At 40.5% G+C, this 20,607-nt stretch overlaps 1 protein-coding gene across 1 annotated transcript in view; it reads right to left on the bottom strand.

Annotated features, from left to right (window-relative positions):
• The window catches only part of diaph3 (diaphanous-related formin 3), a 484,493-nt gene that overhangs the window by 363,517 nt on the left and 100,369 nt on the right, over nucleotides 1-20,607 (bottom strand). The window contains 1 exon segment of the mRNA XM_051672192.1: nucleotides 6,483-6,613. Coding sequence (XP_051528152.1) covers nucleotides 6,483-6,613 — 131 coding nt within the window.

Raw genomic sequence — 20,607 nt, forward strand, 5'->3', positions numbered from 1 at the left:
TTTATAATAAACATCAGATTTACACATCACAATTTACATATCTAATATACACATAATTACACACAACACAATATACAAATAATAATATACAATGTACAGTAAACAATACACAAAATAGAATACACATTATACAATAAAAATAGTATATATAGTATATATAAAATATACAGTAGGTTGTATTGTACTGTATTGACATTCAGGCTGTTGGTTGATAGTCAGTTGCCAGTGTCTTGTTAAGAGAGAATATAATTTATGACAGTCCAGTGTGAGATAATAAGATTAATAAAGCGCAGTGCTGATGTATATTGATCATGGGAGATCAAGAGTTCAGAAGTCTGATTGCTTGGGGGAAGAAGCTATCATGGAGTCGGCTGGTGCGGGTCCTGATGCTGCGATACCGCCTGCCTGATGGTAGCAGTGAGAGCAGCCCATGGCTTGGGTGGCTGGAGTCTCTGATGATCCTCCGAGCTTTTTTCACACACCGCCTGGTATAGATGTCCTGGAGGGAGGGAAGCTCACCTCCGATGATGTGCCTGGCAGTTCGCACCACCCTTTGCAGGGCTTTGAGGTTGTGGGCAGTGCTGTTGCCGTACCAGGCAGTGATGCAGCCAGTCAGGATGCGGCAGTTCATTCCAAACTTCCTCAGCCGTCTCAGGGAGAAGAGGCGCTGGTGAGCCTTCTTCACAACGGCCTCAGTGTGGACGGACCATGCGAGTTCCTCAGTTATGTGGACACCGAGGAACTTGAAGCTGCTGACTCTCTCCACCGGTGCTCCATTGATAGTGATGGGGCTGTGTTCTCTGTCTTTTCTCCTGAAGTCCACCACAAGCTCCTTGGTCTTGCTGACGCTGAGGGAGAGGTTGTGCTCCTGACACCAGCGTGTCACAGTGTGCACCTCCTCTCTGTAGGCTGTTTCATCATTGTCAGTGATCAGACCTACCACCGTCGTATCATCAGCAAACTTAATGATGTCATTGGAGCTGTGTGTTGCCATGTGTGTACCGGGAATACAGGAGTGGGCTAAGAACACAGCATTGCGGGGCTCCAGTGTTGAGGGTCATTGATGAGATGTTGCTGCCCATTCTAACCACCTGGCGTCTGCTTGACAGGAAGTCCAGGAACCAGCTGCACAGCGAGCTGTTTAAGCCCAGAGCCCAGAGCTTCTCATCTAACTTGGAGGGCACTATGGTGTTGAATGCTGAGCTGTAGTCTACAAACAGCATTCTCACATAAGTGTTCCTTTCTTCCAGGTGGGAGAGAGCAGTGTGTATTGTAGATGCAAAGGCATCATCAGTGGAGCGGTTGTTGCAGTAAGCAAATTGCAATGGTTTCAGGTGATGGAGGCAGCACAGAGTAGATGTAATCTCTGATTAGTCTCTCAAAGCATTTGCTGATGATGGGGGTCAGAGCAACAGGACGCCAGTCATTTAAGCAAGTGATTTTGGATTGCTTTGGTACAGGCACAATGGTGGACATTTTAAAGCATGTGAGGACCACAGACAAAGAGAGGGAAAGGTTGAAAATGTCCATAAAAACACCAGAAAGTTGGTTCTGATGATGCGGCCCGGAATGCCGTCTGGACCCGCGGCTTTAATCAAATCAAATCAAATCACTTTATTGTCACACAGCCATATACACAAGTGCAATGGTGTGTGAAATTCTTGGGTGCAGTTCCGATCAACATAGCAGTCGTGACAGTGATGAGACATACGCCAATCTACAATAAACATCAAATTAACACAGCACAATTTAAACATCTGTTATACATAATTAAACTCGACTTAAAACATCAAATTAACACAGCACAATTTAAACATCTGTTATACATAATTACACAACTTAAAACATCAAATTAACACAACACAATTTAAACATCTGTTATACACAATTACACTCAACAATATACAATAATAACATACATTGCACAGTATACAATATGCTGTTTTTGTTTTTTGTTTTTTTTTTGTTTTTTACTATATAGATACTATATAGATACACATTATTCAATAAAAATTAAAATATATATGAAAAAAGTATATATATAGAATGTACAGTATTGTACTGTATTGACATTCAGGCTGTCGGTTGATAGTCAGTTGTTAAGAGAGACATAATATAATGACAGTAATATAATTTATGACAGTCCGGTGTGAGATAAAAGAGTAATAAAGTGCAGGGCTGATGTATTTTGATCGTGGGAGATCAAGAGTTCAGAAGTCTGATTGCTTGGGGGAAGAAGCTATCATGGAGTCGGCTGGTGCGTGTCCTGATGCTGCGATACCGCCTACCTGATGGTAGCAGTGAGAACAGCCCATGGCTCGGGTGGCTGGAGTCTCTGATGATCCTCCGAGCTTTTTTCACACACCGCCTTGTATATATTTCCTGGAGGGAGGGAAGCTCACCTCCGATGATGTGTTTGGCAGTTCGCACCACCCTTTGCAGTGCTTTGCGGTTGTGGGCAGTGCTATTGCCGTACCAGGCGGAGATGCAGCCAGTCAGGATGCTCTCCACAGTGCAGGTGTAGAACCGTGTGAGGATGTAGCGGTTCATTCCAAACTTCCTCAGCCGTCTCAGGAAGAAAAGGCGCTGATGAGCCTTCTTCACAACGACTTCAGTGTGGACGGACCATGTGAGTTCCTCAGTGATGTGGACACCCAGGAACTTGAAGCTGCTGACTCTCTCCACTGGTGCTCCATTGATGGTGATTGGACTGTGTTCTCTGTCTTTTCTCCTGAAGTCCACCACAAGCTCCTTTGTCTTACTGACGTTGAGGGAGAGGTTGTGCTCCTGACACCAGTGTGTCAGAGTGTGCACCTCCTCTCTGTAGGCTGTTTCATCATTGTCAGTGATCAGACCTACCACCGTCGTGTCATCAGCAAACTTAATGATGGCATTGGAGCTATGTGTTGCCACACAGTCATGTGTGTACAGGGAATACAGTAGTGGGCTGAGAACACAGCCCTGCGGGGCTCCAGTGTTGAGGGTCAGTGATGAGGAGATGTTGCTGCCTATTCTAACCACCTGGCGTCTGCTTGACAGGAAGTCCAGGATCCAGCTGCACAGCGAGCTGTTTAAGCCCAGAGCCCGGAGTTTCTCATCTAGCTTGGAGGGCACTATGGTGTTGAATGCTGAGCTGTAGTCTACAAACAGCATTCTCACATAAGTGTTCTTTTTTTCCAGGTGGGAGAGAGCAGTGTGTATTGTAGATGCAATGGCATCATCAGTGGAGCGGTTGTTACGGTAAGCAAACTGCAGCGGGTCAAGATTGAGTGGTAATACAGAGCAGATGTAATCTCTGATTAGTCTCTCAAAACATTTGCTGATGATGGGGGTCAGAGCAACAGGACGCCAGTCATTTAAACAAGTTATTTTCGATTGTTTTGGAACAGGCACAATGGTGGATGTTTTAAAGCATGTGGGGACTACAGACAAAGAGAGGGAAAGGTTGAAAATGTCCGTAAAAACACCAGCCAGCTGGTTCGCGCACGCTCTGATGACGCGGCCCGGAATGCCGTCTGGACCCGCGGCTTTGCGGATATTCACCCGTCGGAATGATCGGGTTACATCCGCTACAGAGACAGAGAGTGAACTAACCTCTGTAGCTTCGGCCGTGAGAGCTCTCTCCGCGAGGGCGGTGTTATTTCCCTCGAAACGAGTATAAAAAGTATTTAGCTCATCCGGTAGAGAGGCAGCGGTGTTCATGGCGGAGTTTTTATTCCCTTTAAAGTCCGTGATGATGTTAATTCCCTGCCACATGCTTCTAGAGTTGGTGGTGTTAAACTGTCCTTCAATCTTACTCCTGTACTGGCGTTTTGCTGTTTTGATAGTTTTTCGGAGGGCATAACTGGCTTGTTTATGCTCCTCCGCGTTCCCGGAATTAAAAGCGGAGGTCCGCACATTAAGTGCTGCGCGAACATCGCTGTTGATCCACGGCTTCTGATTCGGATAGATTCGCACAGTTCTGGTCGGAATCACTTCCTCTACACACGTTCTGATGAAGCACATTACGCTATCAGCGTAAAGCTCGATGTCGTCATCAGAGGCGGACCGGAACATCTCCCAGTCCGTGCGATCAAAACAGTCTTGTAGCGTAGAGTCTGATTGGTCCGACCAGCACTGGATCGTTCTGAGGGTGGGTGCTTCCTGTTTCAGTTTCTGCCTGTAAGCGGGCAGAAGCAGAATGGAAGAGTGGTCCGATTTTCCAAATGGTGGGCGGGGGAGGGATTTGTAGCCATCCCGGAACGGAGAGTAGCAATGGTCCAAAACCCGGTCCCCTCGTGTGTTGAAACTAATGTGCTGGTGATATTTTGGTGCGACTGATTTTAAACTGGCTTTATTAAAGTCCCCGGTCACAATGAACGCGGCCTCAGGGTGCGCGGTTTCCTGCTCACTTATACTCCCATACAGTTCCTTGAGTGCCCGGTCTGTGTCGGCTTGTGGGGGGATGTACACAGCAGTGATAATGACCGCTGTGAATTCCCTCGGTAGCCAGAATGGTCGACACAGAAGCATAAGAAATTCCAGATCAGGAGAACAGAAAGACTTGATAGAATGTATGTTCCTCTGATCACACCAGGATTTGTTGATCATAAAACATACACCACCTCCTCTAGTTTTACCTGAGAGGTCTTTCGCTCTGTCCGCTCGGAGCATGGAGAACCCCGCGGGTTCAATGGCTGAGTCTGGAATCTCCGCAGACATCCAAGTTTCCGTAAGGCAGATAATGCAGCAGTCCCTCGTCTCTCGTTGGAAAGAGATCCGCGCTTTCAGCTCGCAGAGCTTGTTATCCAGAGACTGAACATTTGCCAGTAGAATAGTGGGTAGCGGGGGTCGATTTGCGCGGCGTCTTACTCTGATGAGAACGCCGGCTCTGTTTCCCCTTTTCCTCCTGCGTTTCCGCGGCCGTGCTGCCCAGACAAAGGGCTCCGCTTGCGTGTTTGTAAACAGCGGGTCGGCATTGAGGAATGTGAAGTCCGGTTTACGGTGTGAGATCGCTGAGCCAATGTCCAAAAGTGTTTGTCTGTCGTAGACAATAAGGCAGGCAACATCCAAGACAAGAAACATAAGAATTGTAAACAAAACAAACAAACCATTGCTAAGTTGTGTCGGAGCTCGCAACGCAGCAGCCATACTCGGCGCCATCTTGAGTCCAAAAAAGATATTTACGGATATTGTAACAGCTTTACTGTTATTTGAATCATGTTGCAGTACATTTAAAAGTTGAAAAATGTAATTTTGAATCGTAAGTAGTCCATAAACTTGAAAAAACTATTTATTTATATTTATTTTTATCGGAATTATATCGCAAAGCAAACCAGTATAAATAAGGGAATGGAACTACTATTGATGATGTATAAATCTAAATATTTGCATGCTCCCAGTCACACTTTTTGAAGTATAAAATTGTTCGTATAGCTGCTTGTCTAAAACATAAATTGCCTTCAGAGAGTAGCTTGCATTCTTTCTAAGTGATTCTGTGTCTGTAAGGGTGTGTTCACACTTGTAGTTCGGTTCTCTTGGTCCGGACCAAAAAAGAAAATGATACCTTTAGTCCTGGTTCGCTTAGTGTTCACACTGGCATTTTTAACACCGAACCTAACGATACAAAACCAAAGGCATCAGGAAAAAGTCACAACCTGATTGGACAGCTTTTATGATGTATTTTTGTGACGGAACTTGCCCATCATCCAAAACAATGCTGGCTGCTTCGTTATATTTATATATGTATATATGGTGGTATTTTTACCAGCTGAGATCAAACGAAGAACTAATAAAATGTGTAAAGAAGTCAAAACAGCACCAGGAATTCCTCTGTTGCACACACAAAGGAAGATACGCTGACGGTGGTTCCGACGCCTGTACCGAACTGTAATGGGCAACATAGCTCCTATGATGAGAAGAACCAGGTATGCTTGAGGTCAGTATTAGGCAAATTACTTCCTGTTTTTGGTCCGTTTGGATGTCTTTGGTCCATGTTGCGTTCATATATCAATTGAACCGCACCAGAGTTCGTTTGGAAGCGGACCGAGACCCACTATTCAGGCGGTCTCGGTCCGCTTGTTTGGTGCTCACCAAGGTTCGGATGGCAGTGTTCACACTTGTTCAAATGATCCACACATTGCACCAGAGTTCGTTTTAATCGAACCAAACCTGCAAAGTGTGAACACACCCTAAGTTTTGGTGCTAAATCCAACAGTAACAAAAACATGCATAAACAGTGAGGCTTGCATGTTGTTCTTTTTCATAGTTGTTACCGAGCTACATTGGTAAGAAGCTGCTGTTCATTTTACAAATTTTACAAATTGAAAAGAGGCATGCGAACTCAGGTTTATACTAAGCAATCAACCCTAAAATTAAATCACGGCTGTTTTTGGTGCAAGAGACCTTATCTCACATTATGCTGTGAGTGGATTTAAGAGATCAGTGCAGAATAGAGAAATCCCTTTAAGTGGGTTAATGTTAAAAGAGATAGTGGACAATACCTGACTGGGTTGCTGGTGAGAGACACTTTAAGAGAGTCCAGACAGGCCAACAGTCTCTCATCGGTGGCTCCACCTTTCAGCTCACTGAGAAACTCCTGGGGAGAAATTTGACTGCTGCTCCTCAAACTACCCTAACAGAAAAATACAGAGACAAGAGGGAAAATATTAGTCTAAATGTTAACTAAATGGTTGCAAGCATTTCAAAGAATAATAATTAAATGAGCAATTAAAAGATTCCATATCATGGTTTTCAATAATGTAAAACAATCTACTCATGCTACTTAAGAATGTGTCATAAAAATAAATAAAAAAAAAAAAAGACGAAAAAAGTTGATATCTGAAAAAACTTTGGAAAAACTCATTTTCAGACAGTTTTTGACTACTACTTGATTTAGTTTGACAAGGCTAATGCTTTTGGAGTAGTCAGCATACAGACATGCAACTTCAACTTTTGAACCGTTTTATTTTTTTCATATAAACACCTCCTCCACACCTCTACTATATGTAGATCCCAAACTATTAACGCCCAACCCTCTGACAGAGACACATATTTATTCTTTTATTTATTAGTGTGTTTATGATGAGTTTATGTGTATTGAATGTGTATTGTCAGGTATGACATATCTTGGTGGTAATACATTTCCGCCCTCCCAATTTGTTGTTTTTTGAGGTTCTCGAAGACAATGATACGTGTTAATGAGGAAATTGATTATGTGTGATTTATCTTTCTGACTTTATCTTTTCCTCTTTCTGAGGATGACGTGGGGAATGAACAAATTGCTTTTTGTTTGCCGTTTGTTCATTCATCATGCACACATGAAATATAATAAATCTATATAGGTAAGAGATCTCCTAATCTCTGCCTCAAACCTTTTCCTTCTCTTTCTTTGAATGTGGAATGCACCATCTCCCACTTTATGTAGCAGAGGCACCTCAGGAGCACACTCTAACACACCAAAAAACAGGTGCCAGGAGACAGGTGCCGACCTCTGAATTGTCATATTGTGTGTGTGTGTGTGTGTGTGTGTGTGTGTGTGTGTGTGTGGCTAGTTTGGGGACAAATTTGTACCCAGAAGTGAGCTAAATCAGACAAAACCACATGGGAAAGCAGCTCTAACAGTATTTAAGACCTCAGGGAAGCTTTGAACATATAGCCAAAAGGACTTTGGACTTACACATGCTGAGGATGAGAGAAATTCAGACTAGAGTTAGAATGAGAAGGGCAGTGAGACAACATTCAGACAGACTTTTTTGGCCTGCATGCTGACACTAACCAACTCCAGACAATTCTCTCAGATCAGACATAATCTGTGAGCAAGGTGCCAAATGACCCAACTGCCATTACAAATTTCAATACACTGTTATAAGACAAATCTCTGTCTCCAATTAAACTATACAACTTTTCTTTTGATTTAAGGGATAATTCACCTAAAAAAAATTTACATTTTGTAATCATTTACTCACCCTCTTGTTGTTTAAAACCTGTATGACTTTCTAAATCCTGTTTACACCTGGTATTAACATGTCTCAAATGCGTCTCCTGTGACTTGTGTTCGGTTTTGAGGGGGAGGGCCTCTGATTTTATGATGAATGATAACAATCACTACATCAGTGTTTTACTGCATGATGATGAAGCGCAAAAGTATAAAAAGACAGTGAATAAAACACACTTTTTCTTCCAATTATACTTGAATTTAATAAGCACAAACATGACATTTAGAGCAGAATTATTTGTTGTTTTAGTGGACTATCTGTATTATCTGAGCTTGAGATGTGCATGCTTCTCATTTGTGTCCATGCTTGTTGATATCAGGCACACTGAAGAAGTTCTGTGAAGTTCTTGTGCATGTGTATGCATGCACTTTTTTTTTTTTTACATTTTCTGATCAGACGGTTATCATCATTAAAGCCGCAGGTGACTCTTGTTTTAGCGCAGTGGATGGTCATCACAGGAACTACGCTTGGATGGTTCGAGTCATACCTCACAAGCAGACTCTTAAGGTCACCTTGAGAGGAGAGGTGTCCAAGTCACAGCAGGCCTAACCACTGATATTCCTCAGGGATCAGTGTTTGGACCCCTCCTTTTCTCGATGTACACCATCACTCGGACCGATCATTAAGGCACATGTCTTTTCCTAACACTGCTATGCAAATGATATGCAGCTCTACCTGTTGTTCCAGCCTGACAACCCCACTGTCTCCGCTTGTATCTCTGCCTGCCACTCCAAGATCTCGGCTTCAATGAAGGAACGTCACCTTCAGCTCAACTGGCCAAGACAGAACTCCTCGTGATCCCAGCCAACCCGTCAGTTGTCCATAACCTCTCTATTCATCTTGTTTTAACTACACCAACCAGAACAGCTTGGAACCTAGGAGTGGTAGTAGATGACCAGATTAAATTCACTGCCCACATCTGATCAACTGTCTGGTCTTGCAGGTTCACACTTTACAACATCATGAAAATCAGACCTTTCCTGACTGAATATGCTCCACAGCTCATGGTCCAAGCCCTGGTCATCTCTAGACTAGACTATTGTAATGCTTAGCCTCCCAGCTAACAACATTAAGCCACTGCAGATTCTCCAGAATGCAGCAGTGCATCTGGTCTTCAATCAGCCAAAGAGGGCTCACATCACCCCACTCACGAAATCACTTACCTGTAGCTGCCCACGTCAAATTCAAGCTTTTGACTCTTGCCTTAAGGACAGCCAATGGCACACCACCCACTTACTTTAACTCCTCCACGTCTATGTCACAAACTCGCTCTCTGCGGTCAATGAACGAGCAGCACCTGGTCGCGTCACATAAAAGCTCAAAGTCTATTTCACTATCATTCACTCTCTGTTCCTCTGTGTTGGAATAAGCTTCCAACCTAAACACAATCTGCTGGAACCATCTCAACCATCAAGAACCATCTGAAAATACTTAACCAATCCACACTAAATGCACTTACTTAATATATAACAATATTTATATGAAAATAATTTTAAAAATATTGCATGTCTCTTTCTTCTACGCTATCTTCTATAATACTCCAGTCACTTTGAGAAATTGGCAGTGCGATAATACAGATATTCTTGAATTTTGCACATCAATTCATTTCCTATGTTCCTCATTTTTAAGTTGCTTTGGATCAAACTGTCTGCTAAATGTAAATGACAGGAGAGTGGCTAGTGCTTAGCTGCTGTCTGGGACAAATCAGGACAGATAAACATTTGCATTTAAAAAGCGATGTGGTCACGTTCGTTTTTTGTGATCTGATAACAAAATGTTTTGGAACCACGTTTGCACCTGTATTTAGCGCTGACCACCTGTGATCGGATCACCCGAAACACATCTTAATACCAGGTGTAAACAGGGTCTTTGTCTACTGTGGGACAAAAATGGAAATGTTAGGTAGTGTGTTGTCTCAGGCACCATTCAATTTCATTGCATCTTTTTTTCCCATACAATAAAGGTGATTGGTGACTGAGGCTGTCAGCCCCTAATTTTCTGCCTAATAACTTTTGTGTTCCATGGATGACAAACAGTCATAAAGGTTTAGAAAAATAATGGTGAGTAAAAAAAAATTTTCTTGTTTGAGTAAACTATTACTTTGATATCTTTTCTATACTCTGTTCTCAATATATCTTTCGCAAGGAATCATTGTTAATTCTTCCAGCCGGGACACAAACATGGTCAGCGGGACATAAACATGATCAGCGGGACGCAAACATGGTCAGCAGCACCAGGTATTTACACAGCAGGACTGGCACTCCTTGTCCATACCCATGGTGCACTGGGCCTGTGAGCTGCTGCCCTGACCACCCCCATCCACAGGAGACTGAGGTCTTAATCATCACATAGAAGAGGTACAGCTGCTCCCACTGAACGACTTTCCACCATTCCCTTGCTCTCTCTTATTATCCTTTCCTTTACTCTTTATATTTTTCCATTTATCACCATGGTGACTGCTTTTGTTACATCAGGGAGGCAAACACATGCTTTTCTGGCTCCCCCCAAGACAACAGCACTCTCTTCACCAAAACAAGGGCAAACTATCACACCTCAAAGCATACTTGGTTTATGAAGAAATATGGTCTGTACGGTTTACATGTTGTGCTTTAAAGATGAGACAAAAACAAAATCAGTATTCTTTTAGTTTAGTTTTGATTAATCACAACAAAAGGAGTCTAACTTTGGATTTCAAATGTGCTCCATGTTCACCACAGATGAATCAAAATAAAAGTTTATTTATTTTTTTTTTTTTTAACTCAGGATCAAGCCTGCTCTTTCAAACTTGCATTATCGAAACAAATCTTTACACCCAAATATGGCTCGCAGCAGCATCATCAAAACACAAAAGTCTCACATTAAGCAGCCGAGTCATGATCTCAGAGCAGAAGCTCCAATCACCTGGTGGCGTCTTATGTCAGGAATCACAGGAACAAAGGTAAACATCCTGGAGCATGCCCTAGGTCATGGATCGACCTGTCTGCTTAGTGCTGAGCCCTTTGAGCCTGACAACAGGCCAATTAGATCAACTCTGTGCAGGTTATGACATTAAGAAACCCTGAAGCAAAGTTTCCTTGGGTAATTGCAGCAAAACTCAGAACCATATTATCATTACTTACTGTGTTATTTAGCACACAATCTGATTTACAGTACACTAATTGAGGGGATGGTCCCACTAAAAGAACCAGCTGTCATGCTCAAAGATAAGACAGAAGTGACATCAGTAACACTCCAGTTTTTAGGTCCCTACTGGGATCAAACCTGCAACCTTTGTTTTAACAGCCTAGACTTTACTTTAGATTAGTACACGGTTTTTGGCAAAATATTCGAATAAATGGAATTGTTAATATTCATACATAGGCTGGATTGAAGAGTGACATTAAGCATATTTATATGAAATTTTAAGTAAAAGAAATTGTTAAATTACACAGTAATATGACTGAAAACTGTGGAGACTATGAACCAGAATAGAGGCAAGTGAATATCACAGTCACTTGAAAAGAGAAAAACGTTGATTACACACCTAAAGTCATTAGTGAAAGTGAACAGAACTGCTCATAATGTCTTAGAACACACTCACTATGATGCTGTGAACTCTATTTAATAATTGCCTTTAACCCTGAATCAATACAAAAATGAATTAAAGTTAAGTTATTAGCTTTAATTTACATTGGAGCAAATGTAGGTGCCCTTGCTCATGCTGTACATGTTAATTTGGAAATGGTTCATTTTTAGCGTACTTCTACGACTTTTTGTGAACAACAAAATTATGTCACTGTGACGTCATCGTGAGCAACAACTTGCTTCAAATTAATAAGTAAATCGTCGCCCCCCCCCCCAAAAAAAACGGGGCCACATGGTGAAAGAGAAGCACACAAGTTTGCTTCCATTGAAAACTTTGCTAAACGATTAACTTATTTGTATCAAGTTGTTGCTCACAATGACATCACAGTGATGTCATTATTTTTGTTTGCAAAAAGTCGTAGAAGTGCGCAATAAATCATGCAAACACCTTTATGCATTTTTAACATCTGAGCTATCAAATATAGTGGTCCCTTTTTTGGACCACCCTGTATATTGTGTCAGCAGACAAGTTAAGCATTTTTATAATACAAAAAGTAGCTTTAAAGTCAAAATATTGTTTGTTTTATTTCCATATGACTGAACATTACCCTTTTATTGGCCTACTTGTGTCAGAGCCATTTTTAATTGTTGGTCTATGTACTCATGTTTCAGACAAACGCTTTTGGAGTCTCACTTTGGTTGCATTGCTTTTCACTAGTTTTCAGTGTCTCTAGTCATACATTAAGTTATGACGCTGTCAAGTTAAGGGTGTGTTCACACTTGGCAGGTTTGGCTCGATTAAAACGAACTCTGGTGCGATTGCTCTGTTAGTGCGGTTCATTTGAACAAGTGTGAACGCTGCCATCTGAACCTTGGTGCGCACCAAACAAGTGGACCGAGACCGCCTGAATAGTGGGTCTCGGACCGCTTCCAAACGAAATCTGGTGCGGTTCGAATGATATATGAACGCAACATGAACCAAAGACGTCTAAACGGACCAATAACAGGATGTGATGTCACAAGATGCGACCCTAAAAATCACATGATTCGATAACACAGAAAGAGCGGTGTACGCAAAACAAAATGAGCAGAGGGCAAACATGGAGCAATGAGGAGGTAAAGTTCCTTATTAACATTTGGTCCAATGAGCATATTTCCATTATACTGGAAAAAACACAAAAAATGCTCAAGTGTTCAAAATGTTCAGTGATAGGTTAAGGGAAAGTGGGTCCAACGAGCACATTTAGCCCAGCAGCCAGCATTGTTTTGGATGCTCGGCAAGTTTCGTCGCAAAATTCACCTTATCCTTATGCCTTTTGTTTTGTATCTTTAGGTTTGGTGTTTAAAATGTCAGAGTGAACGCTAAGCGAACCAGGACTAAATGTCTTTTATTTTTTTGGTCCGAACCAAGAGAACCGAACTACAAGTGACCTAGACGTTGTTCTCAAGATCCCTGCATTTTGTTGTACACAGTCTAGCTGTCTTTGAGCACAAAAGTGCTAATGTAGAAGGTTGTGCTGCCTGTTGTTCCTGTTGATTTGCCGAGGAGTGTTGCCTGTACAGCTGGAGCACTGACTTCCCCCTACTGCAACATCAAGGTGGTACATAAAACTTGAATTGCTCCAATGGTTGGAACATGCTTCTTACGGAATTTATGTATGGAATGAGGGGATAATTAATTGTGTTCATTTTTCAATGTGCTATGTAAGCATTGCACTAAATCGACAGCCTTAGAAATTATAATAATATTATGATTCAGATAAACAAATAAATAGAATATATTTTTTATATATTCTTTGTGCATGAACAGATAGGACTTTCTGAAAACTTCGTTGATTTGTTAATTCCAATAAAATAATTTTGGCAAAGCCCAACCCTTCCCTTGCTTTTCCTCTATCTGCTCTGTCCTCTGAAATTTTGTCTATAATTACATGTAAGCAGAAAACAGCAGCAGCACATAAGCAAATATCAGACATGCTTAGGGAATTGATCATGCATTTATACGACAGGTTACTCATGCTTTTAAAATGCCAGACCCTCTCCTATCCAGTCAGCATGGAGAGCAACCGAGGGCATAAAAAAAACAAAAAAAAACATCAAATGTCCCATCAACCTGTTCGGATTCCTGTGGTTGTGATAATTAACAACGTGTTCTGGCCGAATGTCACAATGTGTTGGAGTTTCACAGCCAAAAAAAAAAAAGGTCCTTGAAATTATTCTGTCCAAATTTCATCATCATATCAGTACATACCATAGCAACCACAAAAAAAGGTGGAGAAACAACATGGGCCAGTCCTCAAGGATGTCACTGTGTGCATGAATTCCTGCTGTGTGATGTACCATCTGATTCCACTCTTAAGTCCTATGGGAGCTCATTTAATGTATCAGGTGTTCAGCTTTTTGTGGAGCAAATATCTGGGACATGCCCCCACTGTAATTTTCTTTATGTACCAAACTATAAATAAATAAACTGAATAAAATTTGTTACTGTAAGTGACCATATCACTGAAAAATTCAAAAAAATTAAACAGGTTTTTATGAGCAATCTCTGTTTTAGCCAAATGTCTCCCTTTATTCTTAAGAGCAGAAGAAAAAAAATCTTGTGCGCGTGTGTGTGGGTCTAAGCAGACACGCACCCGGGCAGTCAGTCCAGGGAAACATGGCTGTCTGCCCAGGTCTTTTCCTGCGTGTCGTTTCTGGGCTAGTTTTGCCCTGGTTTACTTAATGATTTATAATGAGCCAAATCATCATTACCCATCGAACCTCGAGATTCATGAAGCACACATTAACACTTACTGAATGTTGTCCAACAAAATAACCTTTAATGACTATGGCCTAATCTTACACCAGAGGGATGCCGACTTGGGCCTTAACACACCCAAACTCTGGAAGCAATTTTTCATTATTCAGACTTTTTTTTTTTTTTTTTACAATAATTAGACCATAAATCTCACAGAGCGAAAGAGGCAATGTCACCTAAGGCTGGGCAATCTTTTTTATATCGATATTTATTGGGGGGTTGATTCCGATACCAATTATAAACTTTTGAGAAATTTTCTATATTTAGCCTATGTTCTGCATCTAGACCAGACCTGGGCAAATTACGGCCCACGGGCTGAATCAAGCCATCCATATGGTTTAATCTGTCCCAGGGCTCATTTATCCTAAAAGCATTTTTCATTGGATATTTTCGTAATCTTACATTGGGACCTAACGCGCCTCCACAAGCATTTAACCTGCTGAGGGTTGCCAGATGCAAACCCCTCAATTAGAGATTTATACTTGTGCAAATTCCACCTAATGTTATACTTATTTTGTGCAATCTGGAATCCATGCATTGGAGTGCATTTTCTAGCTCTAGCTTTACTCTTTGAACAAACTTGGCGATCTCTAGTGTGATATTCTTCTGCTCAAGGAAAAGTGTTCGGTGCTACTAAGTTTGGAGCAAACTGTGATGAACTTGAATAAAAGTTAACAATTTATTTTAGGAATTATAAATTAAACAGTAATTCATGACTAATAATTAGACTTGTAAGTGACTAGTTATGGACTAGTTTGGCATTATAAAGTATTTATTAAGCCTTTATTGGCTGATTTCCTATTCTTGCTTTATAGCCCCTTTACATTTCCTTTTGTCAATGAATTAATTAGCTAAAAACAAAACATATCAATAGCTAGTATGATGCAAATGACATCTTTTATAAGTTCTCAGTACTCTGTGTGAATGTGCATCTTATAAGTATAAAAACATGTAGAATGCGTAACAAAGCAGGAACGCGTAGGGTTAGGTGCAGGAGGGGTTGGGATAGTGTGTCTGTGGGACTTTAAATAAACACAATAAACAAGTTGATGACAGTATACTGTATGGTAATATTTAATTAGGGGTGCAAATAGCATCTAACACTATTTGAAATTAATGCAAAGAAGATTATTTGTGTTGCTATTTACATTAATTAGAGATCGTCCGATATATCGGTTTTGCCGATAAATAGTCACCGATAACAGATTTCTGGAACTAGCGGTTATCGGCAAAAATCCGCACCGATAGTTTTTCCCTGTTGTGTCCGGTGCTGGAGCGGCTGGGAAGGGTCCACTGTTGTTATACAGTATGAGCGCGGCCTCTAGAGGCAAAATAAAAACTATCACTTCACTGATGTCTTGTGGTGTTTGTTTTGACACGTGAGACTACACTCTGCATGGAGCGGAATACTTCAGATGCAGATTTAAAACATCAAAAACTAAAATGTATGTATACGGTACACTACAGTGCATGTTGTCAAATCATTATAAATTAATTAATTTGTTGACTAGATGCTGCATTAGTAGAGAACATCAGTATGTTGCCGACAAGGCTGAGAGGTCGCTAACATTCTAACCTTAAACGGTTAGAACAATGTGACAAAAATACATGCTATTCCTACCCAAATGTTTAAATGTCACGATTGTTACCATCTATTACCATCTATTTGCATTAGTTTATATCCAGCTGGTCGCGTTTATGCTTTCGTTAGCCAGCTAAGTTGCATATTTTTTTTCTCCCCAATTTGGAATGCTCAATTCGCAGTGCGCTCTAAGTCCTTGTGGTGGCGTAGTGACTCGCCTCAATCCGGGTGGCGGAGGACGCATCTAAGTTGCCTCCGCTTCGGAAACGTCAATCCGCGCATCTTATCACGTGGCTTGTTGAGCACCTTACCGCAGAGACATAGCACATGTGGAGGCCCACGCTATTCTCCACGGCATCCACGCTCAACTCACCACGCGCCCCACCAAGAGCGAGAACCACATTATAGCGACCACAAGGAGGTTAACCCATGTGACTCTACCCTCCCTAGCAACCGGGCCAATTTGGTTGCTTAGGAGACCTGGCTGGAGTCACTCAGCACGCCCTGGATTCGAACTTGTGACTCCAGGGGTGGTAGTCAGTGTAAATACTCGCTGAGCTACCCAAGCCCCAGCTAAGTTGCATATTTAAAGCTAGTGACGTGAGAACGCAAATTAATATCTTCATGCAGCCGAGAGAAACATACAAATCAGAAATGCATTTGATTTCAATGTAAAAAAAAAAAAAATACGTCACTGTAATACGATGACTTCAGATCGATCACATTATTGTGCTAAAAAAGGCTAGACAGCACAGCAAATACAGTTTAACAGAAAGCAGGTGTCTAAATATGCTTTTAAAGTTCTTTTTTAATTAGACACATCTAAACAGCGCTCCTGCACGAGATGCTGAATAAACCCCAAAAAAAAGGGAAACAAAGATGTTTGTCTAGTGCACGTTTACATAGATAAACAAATGTATGGTTGCAAAAGTGTTCGGTGTGAACAGCCCCTTACAGTTGGTGGAGGTCTTTGGCCGTTGTGTTTTGCTCTCTTATAAGAGTTTCTCAGATTAAGCAATTGTTTAAATTCTTTGTCAGGAAAGGAGTTCAACTTGAAAATGTGTGTCTCGAGATCTTCATGTTTGGTTCCAGTCTGTTGTGTTCCATCTGTTTGAACAGCCCCTGGCCTGGGCTCATTGTCTGATCCGCTTCACCACTGAGTTCAGCCGAATACCACTGCTATCTGTGAATATTGCTACTCTACATACAACTGTAATGAATAAAAAACAATGTGGTATTTCGCTGTTATTATGAAGCCTGAGTCTGGAGTAGTAGGAATCAGTGCAAATGTAACACCATGTGAACTGTCTACTGAAGCTTTTCCCCCCTCATTTTACTTTTGACTTAACATTTGAGAATGTGGACCGACAAAAACGTTTTATTTTATGCACATAAGTTGAAAATGAAATGTTCTTTTTTAACAGCCTGGATAGGAATGTTCTATGCAGTAATATAACGGTGCTGAATGGTTTATGTATTTATTGCCTTCTGTGGACTAAGGAAACAACGTCAATTTAAAAATCAGCTGACTTTCAAATTCAAATACAAGTTCATATATATTAATATTTATTTCATTTTAAAAATACAATACATTTTCATGGTTCAGTCAGTACTGTTTTTTTTGTAATAAAGTCCAGCACTATTTTACTTTGAGTGTTATTTTTTTCCATTCAGTATCAATTTTAAAAACTAACGGTTTATTAATCAGCAGGTACTGCCCAACTTAGTTATCGTATCTGTAAAATCCACTATCGGTCGACCTCTAACACTAAGCAACAAAAGTCTCTGCCTTCTACCGTATATTTATTTTATCCTTATAAGCTGCACATTCACACAGTGAAATGAGAACCTATAAATGATGTATTTTGCACCTTAATAGCTATTGTATTAGCTATTGTATAAGATAGTATCTTTTGTTTTTACCTAATAAGTTCATTGTTAGAAAAAAAAAAAAAAATTAAGAGGCTATTAGGCAAGGGTAAGAAATCTGTGAACAAAGGCCACATTTAGCACATAAACGGGTAATGTTGAGAATAAAACAAGTAAACTGGCCTTTGCAAAAAACAAAAGTTCTATATTTTCACACACACACACACACACAGACAGTATATTATTTTTTTATTTATTAAAACAGGCCCCCGATGTAGAGTGTGTTAAATTGAATAATAAATTATCACCCCAGATCTTGACGATTGGATCAGGTACGTCTCGCTAAAAAAACAAGCAGTTCGGCAAAGTTATACTCACAACTAGCTAACTGAATCACAGTCATAAAATCAGACTGTTAGGAAGTATTAGCTGGCTAGCAGATATATAGCCCATGTCATGGAAACTGGTAATGAGGCTTGGTAGCCGCTAGCTAGCTATCCGGCTAATATAAGACAGCACTGACAGCACCGATAAAATACAGCTATCAACGAAGCACAACAACAACTCTGATATCAACACCTTTGCTGTTTATGTACTATTTAGTTAAATGTTTCTTCATGATCCATTGCGCTGTCACAGGCAAGAAAGGATTTCTTATTTTTGTGATGTTGATTGTCAGTTTGCAATCCAGCTTATGGTGCATTACCGCCACCTACTGAGCTGGTGTGTGGAGCATCACAAAGTCTTACAGTGAAGTTAAATGTCTGCTGAAGATGATGAAATTTTGCCAAATTTCATGGAAAATTGGTCACATACACATTTTGTAGGATTAAATCCTAAACTAAGAATACTTGAAAGGTAGCTCTCCCTATAGGGTTTATTTGTAAACAAGTCTAACAAACATGTGCAATGCATTTCTTCCCCCATTAATAGTATGAAATGTATATTGTGATAAATATCGAAAGATATGAAAAAAAATATATATAGTGATCATTTTTTGGCCATATCCAAAAAATGGCCATATATATATATAAAATCATAAGATAAGGCAAAAGCCTAGGCTACGCTCATCTTACCTAAAGGTCAGCTACATGATTACAAACCAGAACAATTAAAAAAATGTTGACAGAAGTATTTTTCGATAGGGACTGCAATTTTTAAAAGTCTTCAATGGTTTAAAAGAGACAATCTGGATTTTGATGATTTTTTGATGTTATTTTTGTGTGTGAGATTTCAAATTCAGGTGTAACCATCTTAATTAACTTGATGTTGTGGATGTTTTTCACTGGTTGTTTTAGAGTGTCCTTCTGCAGCAGGTCACAGGTTTCTTCTGGCACAGTTGCAATTTTAAAATAAAGTGCTTAGCCCCGGGCTTTTCCAGGAGGTACTAGCATATAATAAGGTTTTCTCTCTTAAACTGCACCTCAGCACAAACCCAGAAAATATATATGCTCCTTTCATCTGTGCAATTTAATGTGTGTTTCTTTCTAAATAAACTTCAACTCCTTGGGTTACTCTGCACTGTATATGATTCCCAGATGAATTGGTAAGGAATTTGTTTGCCCTGAGCATCAGATGGTCTGCTAGTGGACTTGCCATTGGGGAGCACTTCAGCACTGATTCCCAATTACAGACTCCAAAGGGAATGGATGTCCACATCCTGATATCAAAAGCAGAGGGCCACTTTGGTTGGAGAGAAAACCAGATCTAAGAGCTCAGAAGAGAATTGCATATGGGGCCTTTAATGACTGTGTATGTCAGTGTGTTAGTCCTGTACCAATGCACAATATGCGCATCCTCACATTTCTATTCGTTCTTCTCCATTCTTTCCTCAATCCTAATGATTAATCATATTTTCTGGTGCGAGTGGGAAGTCCGTACAGTCTAAACAAGGCCTGGCATTATTGAGAAACAAACCATGCAAGAACTTCTTCATTTAGTGCCTTTAGATATGGCATTACCTGAACGAGAAACAGCCCTCTTCATTAACACAAAGGCTAACCTTAATGCATAATGCAAATGAGCACAGGAGCATTGGCTTGGCTCTCCTTTCAGCGCTCTCATATAATTAAGAGCTCTGGGGCTCGACTCTTTGGGCCCTGGAGGACATTTATTCCTTTTCTTGTTCTTTTTCATTCTCTCTCCCACTCTCATCACACTTTCTAATGTCTTGATCATGTGTATTAAATCCCCTTCTTGAGGAGGTACTTATGGTTGCCCCAACAAAGTAAGAGTAGCTTTTATTATGTCAAATCGGAGAATTATTTTGTGATCTATATTCAATTAGACGCACTGACTCCTCGTGAACAGAACAACACTCCCATTAGTCTCCAAATTTCAATTTCCAAAATAGAATCAGACACTGATGACCTTCATTTGAACAGGGAGAGAAAGATAAACAAAACAAGAATAGCAAATATTATTAAGTCCTTTACTTTTCCAAAGATAAATTGATGCAAAATACATTGCAAAAAACAAACAGATAAAGGCAAAACAGTAAAAACTACACTAAAAAATTTTTTTATAAATTTGAAGATTCAACCTTTTAAATTTCAAAAAGAGAATTGAAATAATTGCACATATTTGATTTAAAAACAATACAATGCTGTCTTCCAGCTGAACTTATGGCCTAGATGGTGCACGCTCTATTATAAGAAAATGTTTGAGCCAGGCGGACACTTCAGTCAAAGTCTGCAATTGCACAGTGTCAAAAACAGAGACATTTTTGACAAGATACAGCCCTTAAAGTCTGTCCCCTATTAAGTCTTTAACCATCTCCATCCAAAAGACCATTTTTCAAAACAAAGACTACAGTA

The sequence above is a fragment of the Myxocyprinus asiaticus genome, chromosome 35 (assembly GCF_019703515.2).
Source record: "Myxocyprinus asiaticus isolate MX2 ecotype Aquarium Trade chromosome 35, UBuf_Myxa_2, whole genome shotgun sequence".
NCBI classification, from domain to species: domain Eukaryota; kingdom Metazoa; phylum Chordata; class Actinopteri; order Cypriniformes; family Catostomidae; genus Myxocyprinus; species Myxocyprinus asiaticus.